At 40.2% G+C, this 12,384-nt stretch overlaps 1 protein-coding gene across 4 annotated transcripts in view; it reads left to right on the top strand.

Annotated features, from left to right (window-relative positions):
• Positions 1-12,384, top strand: part of TBC1D5 (TBC1 domain family member 5) — a 555,945-nt gene that overhangs the window by 527,508 nt on the left and 16,053 nt on the right. For all 4 annotated transcript variants that reach the window (XM_044252521.1, XM_044252518.1, XM_044252519.1 and 1 more), the window contains one exon: positions 4,826-4,925. In XM_044252521.1, the coding sequence (XP_044108456.1) occupies positions 4,826-4,925 (100 nt within the window). The remainder of the gene's footprint in view (positions 1-4,825; positions 4,926-12,384) is intronic.

The following is a 12,384-nucleotide window of genomic DNA, read 5'->3' as shown; positions in this document are numbered from 1 at the left end:
TGGCTGCACTAAGTAACAGATTTTCATTGCAGATGAAAACAGCCGTCTGTTGGAAGAAGATGCCGCCTAGGACTTCCATAGCTACAGAGAAGGAGCCAGTGCCGGACATCAGAGCTTCAAAGAACAGACCGACTCTCATTAGGGGCAAAATGCAGCTGTTGACTGGAAGTTGAGGCCAGTGCTCGTTGACCATTCTGAAAATCCTAGGGCCCCTAAGAATCACGATAGATCTGCTCTGACTGCTCTGTACATGAAACAACAAAGCCTGGAGGACAGCACATTTATAACATGGTTTACTGAATATTTTAAGCCCACTCCTGAGACCTCCTGCTCAGGAAAAAAGAAAGATTCCTTTCAGAATGTTTCTACTCATTGGTAATGTGCCTAGTCACCCAAGAGCACTGATGGAAATGTACAAGATTAATGTTGTTCTCTTGGCCACATCCATTCACAGCATCCATTCTGCAGCCCATGGATCAAGGAGCAATTTTGACTTTTAAGTCTTACTATTTAAGAAATACATTTTGTAAGTCCCCAGCTGCCATTGAGAGTGATTGTTATGGATCTGTGCAAAGTAAATTGAAAATCTTGTGGAAAGAATTCACCATTCTAGGTGCCATTAAAAACATTAATGGAGCACAGGAAGAGGTCAGAATATCAACATTAACAGGAGGTTGGAAAAAGCTGATTCCAACACTCGCAGATGACTCTCAGACATTCAAGAACTTCAGTGGGAAGTCACTGCAGATGTGATAGAAATTCAAGAGAACTAGAACTGGAAGTGGAGCCTGAAAATGGGACTGGACTGCTGCAGTCTCACCATAAAACTAACAGATGATAAGGAGTTGCTTCTTATGGATGAAAAAAGAAAGTGGTTTCTTGAGATGGAATCTTCTGGTGCAGATGCTGTGAAGATTATTGAAATGACAATGAGGGATTTAGATTATCACATAAACTGAGTTGATAAAGCAGCAACAGGGTTTGAGAGGACTGACTCCAATTTTGAAAGAAGTTCTACTGTGGGTAAAATGCTATCAAACAGCATTGCGTGCTACAGAGAAAGTGTTCAGGAAAGGAAGAGTCAATCAATATGGGAGACTTCATTGTTACCTTATTTTAAGAAATTGCCCCAGCCACCCCAGAGTTCAGCAACCACCATTCTAATCAGTTAGCAGCCATCAATGTGGAGACAAGAGTCCTTACAGCAAAAAGCTCAGATGGTGGTTAACATTTTTAGCAATATTTTTTTTTAAAGATTCTGTTTTTAAGTAATCTCTACATCCAACATGGGGTTCAAACTTACCGTCCTGAATCAAGAATCACATACTCTACTGACTGAGCCAGCCAGGTGCCCCACATTAAAGTATATACATTGTTTTTTAGACATAATGCTATTGCACACTTAATAGACTTCAGTATAAACATAGCTTTTTAAAAATTTATGCAAACACAGTTTTTATATGCGCCAGAAAACAAAAAAATTCATTTCACTCACTCTGTTGGAGTGCTCTGGAACCAAACCCACAATATCTCTAGGGTATAACTATATTCTCTTGCTTTGAGAAAAAGATCTCTTAATCTTCTAAATTTCCTTGTCAAATTTTTTTTGCATGTATGTTTTTTTCCTTAAAAAACAAAGATGTTTTGTCAAAGATTATTTGACCATAGAGTTGAGGGTCCATATCTGGGCTCTCTACTCTTCCACTGGTCTGTGTATCTGTTTTTATGCTAGTACCATGCTGTCTTGGTGATCACAGCTTTGTAGTAAAGCTTGAAATCTGGTAGCATGATGCCCCCAGTTTTATTTTTGTTTTTCAACATTTCCTTAGTGATTCGGGGTCTCTTCTGATTCCATACAAATTTTAGGATTATTTGCTCCAGCTCTTTGAAAAGTACCAGTGGAATTTTGATCAGAATGGCATTAAAAGTATAGATTGCTCTAGGCGGTATAGACATTTTCACAATGTTTATTCTTCTGATCCAAGAGCATGGAATGGTTTCCATCTTTTTGTGTCTTCTTCAGTTTCTTTCATGAGTGTTCTGTAGTTCCTCGAGTACAGTTCCTTTACCTCTTTGGTTAGGTTTATTCCCAGGTATCTTATGGTTCTTGGTGCTATAGGAAATGGAATCTATTCTCTAATTTCGCTTTCTGTATTTTCATTGTTAGTGTATAAGATAGCCACTGATTTCTGTACATTGACTTTGTATCCTGCCACGCTGCTGAATTGCTGTATGAGTTCTAGTAGTTTGGGGGTGGAGTCTTTTGGGTTTTCCATATAAAGAATCATGTCATCTGTGAAGAGAGAGAGTTTGACTTCTTCATTGCCAATTTGGATACTTTTTATTTCTCTTTGTTGTCTGATTGCTATTGCTAGGACTTCTAATACTATGTTGAACAAGAGTGGTGAGAGTGGGCATCCTTGTCTTGTTCCTGATTTCAATGGGAAGGCTGCAAGCTTTTTCCATTGAGGATGATATTTTCTGTGGGTCTTTCAGAGATAGATTTGATGAAGTTCAGGAATGTTCCCTCTATCCCTATACTTTGAAGTGTTTTAATCAGGAACGGATGCTGGATTTTGTCAAATGCTTTTTCTGCATCAATTGAGAGGACCATGTGGTTCTTCTCTCTTCTCTTATTAATTTGTTCTATCACATTGATTGATTTGCGAATGTTGAACCATCCTTATAGCCCAGGGATGAATCCCACAGGAAAAAATATACAGTGGAAAAAAGACAGTCTCTTCAATAAATGGTGCTGGGGAAACTGGACAGCTATATGTAGAAGAATGAAACTCGACCATTCTCTTACACCGTACACAAAGATAAACTCAAAATGGATAAAAGACCTCAACAATAGACAGGAATCCATCAGAATCCTAGAGGAGAACATAGGCAGTAACCTCTTCGATATCAGCCACAGCAACTTCTTTCAAGATATGTCTCCAAAGGCAAAGGAAACAAAAGCGAAGATGAACTTTTGGGACTTCCATCAAGATCAAAAGCTTCTGCACAGCAAAGGAAATGGTCAACAAAACAAAGAAGCAACCCATGGAATGGGAGAAGATACTTGCAAATGACAGTACAGACAAAAGGTTGATATCCAGGATCTATAATGAACTCCTCAAACTCAACACACACAAAACAGACAATCATATAAAAAAATACGCAAAAGATATGAACAGACACTTCTATAATAAAGACATACAAATGGCTATCAGACACATGAAAACATGTTCATCATCACTAGCCATCAGGGAGATTCAAATTAAAACCACATTGAGATACACCAGTTAGAATGGTCAAAATTAGCAAGACAGGAAACACCATGTGTTGGAGAGGATGTGGAGAAAGGGGAACCCTCTTACACTGTTGGTGGGAATGCAAGTTCGTGCAGCCACTTTGGAAAACAGTGTGGAGATTCCTCAAGAAATTAAAAATAGAGCTTCCCTATGACCCTGCAATTGCACTACTGGGTATTTACCCCAAAGATACAGATGTAGTGAAAAGAAGGGCCATCTGTACCCCAATGTTTATGGCAGCAATGGCCACAGTCGCCAAACTATGGAAGGAACCAAGATGCCCTTTAGTGGACGAATGGATAAGGAAGATGTGGTCTGTATACACTATGGAGTATTATGCCTCCATCAGAAAGGATAAATATGCAACTTTTGTATCAACATGGATGGGACTGTAAGAGATTATGCTGAGTGAAATAAGTCCAGCAGAGAGATTGAATTATCATATCGTTTCACTTATTTGTGGAGCATAACAAATAGCATGGAGGACAAGGGGAGATGGAGAGGAGAAGGGAGTTGAGGGAAATTGGAAGGGGAGGTTGAACCATGAGAGACTATGGACTCTGAAAAACAATCTGAGGGTTTTGAAGGGGTGGGGGGGTGGGAGGTTGGGGGAACCAGGTGGTGGGTATTAGAGAGGGCAGGGATTGCATGGAGCACTCAGTGTGGTGCAAAAACAATGAATACTGTTACGCTGAAAAGAAATTAAAAAAATAAAATTAAAAAAAAAACAAAGACATTCTTGTTGTTGTTGTTACAGTTAGATTGTCATTTAGAGAATTATTCAACCCAGAGTATTTTTTCCTAGAAACAATCACATAAGTAAAATTCTCTAGTGTCATACATACCAAAAGAGGAAATGTAAGGCCGTAGGGGCAAAGCTTTTCCAAGTGCTTTGGGAAATCTTACTCTTAAGAGATTATCGTGTACCCAGCTGTGTAGGGAGTAGGATCCACTGAAATCGCATTTATTCTCCCAATTTATCTGGCCCAGTTATTGAAGATACTGTATGGACTCTTTTTGGAACAGGGTTTTATGGGTAAGCATTTACATGTGGCAGAAAGCTTGCATTCAATTAGAAAATGTCCAGATTTTTTTAAAATTCCATTTTATCCTTTCTCTTATTTTGCTAGGGAAAGCAGTGGTGAGTTTTCTCTTGTTTATTTGCTATTTTATTTTGTTTGTCTATGACTGAAAAAACACTGTGTGTCTTTAAAATTGTCCAAATCACTTGGAGATTTTTTGGGATTTTACTTGAATTTTTTAAATTTCCATGCTGGGGTACCTGAGTGGCTCAGTCAGTTAAGAGTCTGACTCTTGTTTCAGCTCAGGTCATGATCTCATGGGTCTTGGAATTGAGCCCCACATCGTACCCCGTGGTCAGTGGAGAGTCTGCCTGAAGATTCTCTCCCTCTGCCCCTCCCTCCAAATCAAGTGTGCACCCTCTCTCTTTTTCTGTCTCTCTCTCTAAAATAAATAAATCTTTAAAAATAAATAAAATTTCCATATCTTTACCCATTTCATTTTAGGAAGAAGAATTAGAAGCCCAAATTTCCTTCCTTCAAGGGCAGTTGAATGACCTGGATGCCATGTGCAAATACTGTGCAAAGGTGATGGACACTCATCTTGGTGAGTGAGCTACTTTGGCCCTGGGAGTAATGATAGTCATAACAACAGTATCCAGTTGGCCCTGTGTTAAACTTTTCACGTGTATCATCTCATTAATCCTCACGGCAGCACTTATGGTAGAGATCCTGTTACTATCCACATTGTACAAATGAGGAAACTGAAGCACAGAAAGATTAGTAAAATTTCTCAAGATTATGTCGCTAGTAAATAGAGAAGAGATTCAAAATCAAGCAATTTAACCATAGATTTCAATTCTCAGCTGCTATACTACCTTGTAAATAACTGTCTACCTCAAACCAAAATGAAATGTTGAGCTTTCAAGGGGCGCCTGAGTGGTACAGTTGGTTAAGTGTCCAACTCTTGGTTTCAGCTGAGATCATGATCTCAGGGTCTTGAGATCAAGCCCCACGTTGGGCTCCACGGTCAGCGTAGAGGCTGCTTAAGACTCTCTCCCTCTCTCTTTGCCCATCCTCCTCCCAAGCTCGCATGCACACTTTCTCTCAAATAAATAAATCTTAAAAAAAAAGAAAAGGAGAACTGTTGAGCTTTTGAGATCAAATAGTTCTACTGTTGTGCCAGCCTGTCTGTAATTACCAATGTGATCAGGATTTTGACAGTGCTTTATATATATTTTTTTAATACATGTTTTTAACCACCAACCTGAAATGCATGTCAGGACCACATGACCTTTTCTTACTTTTGACTGCTTATATTCTAAGAAATGTCCTAGTTTGAAGTTTCATTTACATGTGAGTCATACATATGTCACATTAGAAAGTCTTCAGGCATTATTCTCTACATTTGTGAAAGTTCTGTATTTTATATTAGAAATGGTCTCTGCTGGATCATGTATGTTTTGCTTTAGCGACTGTTCTGCTTACAGAACTTTAGAATGCAGACTATTAGTGTTTTTTAGCCCTCTTATGGGCATCCTTTCTTTTTCCATTTTTCAGTGTCTAGCATCTGTGGTTTGCGAACAGATTAGGAAAAATAAAACATAGACTGTAATGGCAAGGGCCAATATGGTGCTCTGTGAGTGTGGACAAATGGCAGTACCAAGTAGTATAAGAAATCAAGATGCATCCCACTTATGAGGGGAAATCGAAGAATCCACTGAGGCCCCCTTCCCCCTGCAGGGGTCCTAGGAGTAGCCCATCTGTGGGGCCTTTGCAGAAGGTGGACTCTCTTCCTTGGACTCCACTGATATCTCAGTCTATTAGGTCATGAGTCCCCACACACAGTCAAAACAGCTGTCATTTAAGTGTGACCTGACCTGTACTGGCCTCTAGCAAGGAATTCATGTTCTCTTATGGTTGGGGAGGTGGTGGACCTCAGTGGCTAGTTGTCTACCAGTGTCTAGTTACTAAGCAGCTAGCTGGGCCCCGTTCTAGCCTTAGCTATTTCTCCTCTCTTGACCACTCCTTCAGAGAAAGAGTTTAAGAGGGGAAGTAACTGGAGAAATGCCCAAAGGTGATCAAAAAGGTAGTATCTCTTATCACAGCAAGAACTGTTATCCTTGTCACATCTGATCCGCCCCTGGCACAGCGGTTCATTTATACGCTTCATTGTGATCATTTTTTTAAAATTCAGATAAAACTAAGTTTTCAAGAATCTCATAGCATCCCACTTTATTTCTTTTTAAGATTTTATTTATTTGAGCGATTTATTTGAGAGATAGCCAGAGAGACAGCATGAGCAGGAGGGAGAGGGAGAGCGATCTGAGCAGGGAGTGCGATGCAGGGCTCCATCCCAGGACCCTGGGATCATGACCTGAGCCAAAGGCAGACCCTTAAACGACTGAGCCACCCATAGCATCTCACTTTAAAATGTATCAAAAAGAAGTAATGAAGAGGGATAGTTTATATATAAATAATATATAACTCATTTTCAATCAATATAATTTTAATTTTAAAGCAAGTATGTGGGTGGGTGTATATATGTATGTTTGCTTCTCTGGCTGTGTGGGTGACCTTGTATTGCTTGACTTGGGTTTTGACCAAAGTAGGAGAACAAAGAAGTGACTGAAAGAAAGATTTCCTGGAACTCTAGAAAATCCTGTTAGGAAATTTCTAAGTTGTTTGGTCCACATAGCAGCTTTTAAAGCAGCTTTACTTAAGCCTCAGAATATTCAAAGAGCTTTCGCTCTGAATTTGGTCTTTCAGTCACTGGAAGAGTATTTTCTCATTGCATGGGAGGAAGAAACACTTTAATTAAAGAAAAGCCCATACCAGATGTGAATTTTCAACTAGCCGCAAAACTAAATTTGTTTTTTGTGTGTATGTTTCACTTTCAGCCAGAATCCCTTCATATAGCTGTCAACTTCTTTTCTCCATATAAATAGCTGGACTGCCTTTTTAAAGTAGGGTCAAAAGATGCTACAGAGAATTCTGGGCCCTGGGCCCACAGATGGATTTCATTTCACCTGCCTATTACGACACTGGTTTATTAAAGGATATTCCTGTGTTGTAGGTAATTTTGATTCCAAGCAAAAATTAGAGAAAGACAAAAAAAGATTAATTAAGGTGAAGCTCTTGATTTACTTTTTGGCTTACTGTATTGCCTTTGAAAATGACTTCAGTACCCTAGTATTTTTTTCCATATGATATTTTCTATTTTTACTGATTATCAAAGCAGTACAACATTCGAACAACTGAAAAACATATTAGTAAGTGACTGATGATAACATAGTGTAATGTAATCTTAATAATAAATATTAATACAGCTTTTTATTAACTAAGGAGATGTTCATGCTATATTATTAAGGGAAAAGACAGGTAGCACAAAAGGATATATTTAATGCGAAAATAATCACTAACAGTGATGGTCTGGATAAAAGGAAGATCATAAGGGGACTCTCCAGGAGGCCCAATTTTGAATGCCTGGGAAATGCAGCACAGCCACTGGGAGTCTGTAAATGGCCGAAGGGCCTGGAGGGCCATCTTTACACTCCAGGCAAGAGTCAGCTGGAGGTGTATCCGGAGTGGTGTTAGGAAAAGCAGCCTTCTGTGGCAGCAGACGGACACAGGGTGAGAACAGACTCTGTCACTTCTTAGCCCGGCCTGCCTACTACCGTGTCTTCATATATATATATATATATATATATATATATATATATATATATATATATACAGTGGAGACCCAGTTATCTACCTTGCCAGTTTGCTGCCAAGATGAATGTGTTTTTAAAGCCCAGCACAGGGCATGGCCCAGAGTTGGGTTTTCAACACAAATTCTCTCCCCTAACTCCTGACCAATACCAAATTCCCCAGCACCTAACTAAATATTCCTTTATCAAATGATTTGGAAAGATGCTAGAATTTAGGGTGTGTTGGTCCTAAGATGAGGCATGTGAACTCTTTGAGCAAGAATAGCTATAGCAGAACAGAATGATGTGGCCTCCTTGACATGAGCGCTGCTGGGCCTCCATCCTGCCCTGGGCCACAGGCTGCCACAGTGGCTGTGAGAACTACCTCAGAAACTTGTTCCAGCAGGTATTTCTCTGTGTCTTCTCCCAATGTTAATTGTTTTCAGTAAGTTCCTTTCATTTCAAGACAATTCCATTTCACCCTACATTTTCATCAGACATGCAGTAATGCCTTAAAATGTCAAGTACAGTTCAAACTCCTTTTATAGCTGCCAGAACAAATACAGAGAAAAACCTCCCAGTTAAAAATTATACCAAGGCATTTGTTCAGATGGTCCTTTAATTATAGAAATAATAACATTGACAGGTTAGCAGTTTTTTCCTTATGGTCCTGGAACCCAAAACTAAAGGAATATTTGTTTTATCAAAACTAGACCAAAATTCTAATTTTATTACTTCCACATAATTGAATTGCTTGAATTCAAAGACTGAGAGACAGGAATTGAAAATACATGTTTTGTTAAACCTAACTTTCCTGTCAACTTCAGAATACTTGTTTAACGTGTTCGTTTTTCTGTTGCTATAGTTACTCCCCTTCCTGTCATCCTGACAGTTGAGTTAAAAGCCATTGACAGTATTAACCTCTGCGGCTGAGTGCAGGCTATTTTTAGATTTGCCGTATTTTACACATAATTGCACGTGGGTGAGGAGCCCACGCTTCTCTGATCTGTGAGCAGCTGGGCTGAGCTGCCAGCTGTTTACAGGGAGCACGAGCTGCTCGCCCCACCCTCCCTAAAGCCCGCACCTGCCTACTCCCAGAAGAGGTATTTCCAGTCCTTTGTTGGCTGTATAGACAGACAGTGGTTTCCAGCAGCTTGTCCTTTCGTGGGTGGTTCCTGGCAACAGGAGGCAGGGCAACAGTGCAGGGAATCAAGGGCAGTTAGGTTTCCCAGAATGCTGTGTCTCCTGGGACTGTAGAATGCTGAACATCTGGTAGCTGTAGAAGCCAGCGCAGCAGTTTTTCATTCCACAGACAAGGAGACCAAGGTCCTGGAAGGATGAGAGACACACACCTAGCTCGTGACACACCACACGTCCAGACCCAGTTCCAGTCCCTGGCTTCTCTTTCACTGATGCCTCTGCTGAGGCCCCCCTTGAGTCAGTAGTGGGACCAGATCCTCTGCCATTTAGTTGCACATGGCATTGCTGGCTTTGCACTTGTCATAATATTTATGTAAGCATTAGCTGGAAGAGGAGGCCAGTTTTGGAAATCAGTTTATTTGCTTCCGTAAGAACTTTATAAATCTGATTTTTCTCATGTTTGTAAAAACGACTTTCAATGGACATCTTTGGAAACATTCAATAAGGCAATTAACTTACGGCATTTGAAAAACAGGGAAGGGAAATGTGATCACCAGACAGCTTCCTCTCTGTCAGTCACACTGTGATAAAAAGTTTTCATAATTATATTGAGAATTTTAAATACTGCATTTAATTGTGGGTAGCATAATCCTCTGTAAAAGGAAAAGATACCTTCACCTGAGAATCTTGTTAAAATGCCAATTTCTGATTCAGTAAGTGTGCTCTGAGGCCTAAAGTTCTGCATTTCTCACAGCCCCCCAGTGACCTGATGTTACTGGCCCATGACAGTCTTCAAGTAGTAGAGAGCAAAAGAACTTAAAATTATGTGGGTAGAACTAAATGAATATATTCATAATCCTATTAATGTATTCCTAACTCCACACTTCAGGCACACGTGCAGCTGAGTTCTGTGGGCAGACAGCACACAACCTCCCCTGCTATTCTGGTGGAGCCTTCAATCATCTGAAATTCAGTTCTGCTTTCAGCCGCTTTGAACTTGTTCTATTCTAGTAGTAGAAGGCTTTTCCTACCCCCACCCCAGTTTTATGATCAGAAGACTTGGAAGAGCTGGTCAACATCTCCCTTCTACCAACCTTATGCCTATTTAGAAAAACTCAGCAAATTATACACTGTCTTATCCTTTCCTGGGTGAAGAAGATACCACAGCTCTGATCCCATGGCGTCGGTAGAGACTGTCCATCTTCCATCATTTATGCCCCCTTTCTGGCTGTGTCCCATGTTCCCACATGCTCTTCCACAGGAGGAACTCACACTGAATAGCTCTCCCTCTCTTTTTTAAAACATAATTTCCAAGTCCTTCCTCTTTCTCAAATGGTCAGGCTGCATAGCCTGTTCTCAGCCTTCCATATCAGGCTGCCTTTCCATGCCCTCCAGTCCGGGCCCTCTCTAGCAAATGACCCAGTAGACGAAAGACTTGTTCTACCCCCTCTTGTGGAAACAGGCTTGCTTGAAAGCTCAAGGATTTCGTGGCCACCCACAAGCATCCCATGCTAAGCATAGAGCTTGTGCATAGGGGAAGGTGAAACCCAAATAAGAAGGCTAATGTTCACTGCCTTGGGCCATGTTTAAATACCAGCTGAATAGCAGCACTTACCTTTCACTAGACCATCCTATCAGCAAAGCCTTTATTGCCTAAAATTCACAAAAAAATTATATCCATCTTAAACCCAGTTCACAGGATCTTATTTGACTGACTGATGTGATTTTAGGTCAGTCTAACTCCAACTGCCCTCCTATTCTCATTGCTTCCAAATAAGTCAGTCTAATGGCAGAACGCTGGGTATTTCCTTTTAGTAAGGCTCTACCTGTGTTTCTCCTTCTGTTTTTAGAAGTACGTCTTCTGGCAAAGGCATCTAGCATTACTGGAGCTTGGAGACTGTTTGCATTTAAAAATATACGTAAAGCCTTTCTTTCTGGTGACCCTCAGCTATATCATGAATATAATAGATTTTGCTGTGAGGAGTTATGCTTCTATGACACTCCCTGGCTGGCAGAGTGGTAAATCCTGAGAGTAAGGTGCTAAATGACAGAGATAAGTAAAGATGTCTAATTCTGCTAAGCACACTCAGTTTTACTTAAGAGAATTATTAATTGACAACAAAAACTAATCTTTTTTTAATTAACTTATAATGCATTATTAACAAAAACTAATCTTAAGCGTAAAACACATGTTTGCTTAGTCCTACCCTTGGATTTTCTTAATTAAATGCTCTTTCCCTTCCCCAGTGCTGAGTTTAGGGCCTTCAGTCATTCTGGCAGCTGGAGGCTAAATAGGACCCTTGGTTATATTTTCTGTGTGATCTGCTTTTGCTTTTTAAGAAAATACTGAGCATAAAGTGCCCAACTCAATACGTGGCTCTTGAGAAATCATCAGTGAAAGTTATTTCCCTTTATCTGCCGCTATCACTTCTCAGTCAGAGATCTGGTTGAGCATGTTAATATCTCTTACTTCTTCACCTGAGAAATATCTCACTTGCATCAATTACTCAGGAAGTAATAATCCGCCCTATTGCTGGTGGGAAAGCCCTGCTTTGTTCATTCAGCCAGTATTTACTGAGTACCTGCTCTTGGGTGTAAAAAGAGGTTCTAGGAGAAGTAGATTGAGGGTAGAGTGAAGTAGAAGATTGGCATTCTAAAATTGAGCTCAGAGCATATGGAAGGTGTCAAACTTCAAAGTAGGGAGAGAGAGCATGTGAGCACAAGGTCACCAAGGAGAATATACCTCATTAGAAATACCTGAAGTGACACATAGTGTCATATGAAACCGAAGTCCTCCCAGAGTGACCTCAAAAACATTGGTAGGGACCAGTGGAGTTCTGGAGTAATAGGGATGTAGTGAACAGAGTACCACATTTGAAACCAAAAGATGTTGAGTCCACAGTTTGCCACATAGAACTGTGAAGTTTCAGGAGACTTGAATCTTTTTTTTTTTTTTAAAGATTTTATTTATCTGAGAGAAAGAGAGTGTAGGGACGGGGAGGGAGAGAGTCTTAAGCAGTCTCCATGCTCAATCTAGCCCCAGCCAGAGGTGAGGCTCCATCCCCTGACCCATGAGATCATGACCTTGAGCCAAAACCAAGAGTTGAATACTTAACTGACTGAGCCACCCAGTTGTCTCCCCCTTTTTATTTATTTTATTTATTTAAAAGAGAAAGAGTCAGGAGACTTTAATTTTTGAACCTCATGTGTGAATACAGTTCCAAGAGCAAAAGA

Source organism: Neovison vison, chromosome 6 (genome assembly GCF_020171115.1).
Source record: "Neovison vison isolate M4711 chromosome 6, ASM_NN_V1, whole genome shotgun sequence".
NCBI lineage: Eukaryota > Metazoa > Chordata > Mammalia > Carnivora > Mustelidae > Neogale > Neogale vison.
The sequence above is the reverse complement of the archived record's forward strand: the minus strand, read 5'-3'. Positions and strand labels throughout refer to the sequence as shown.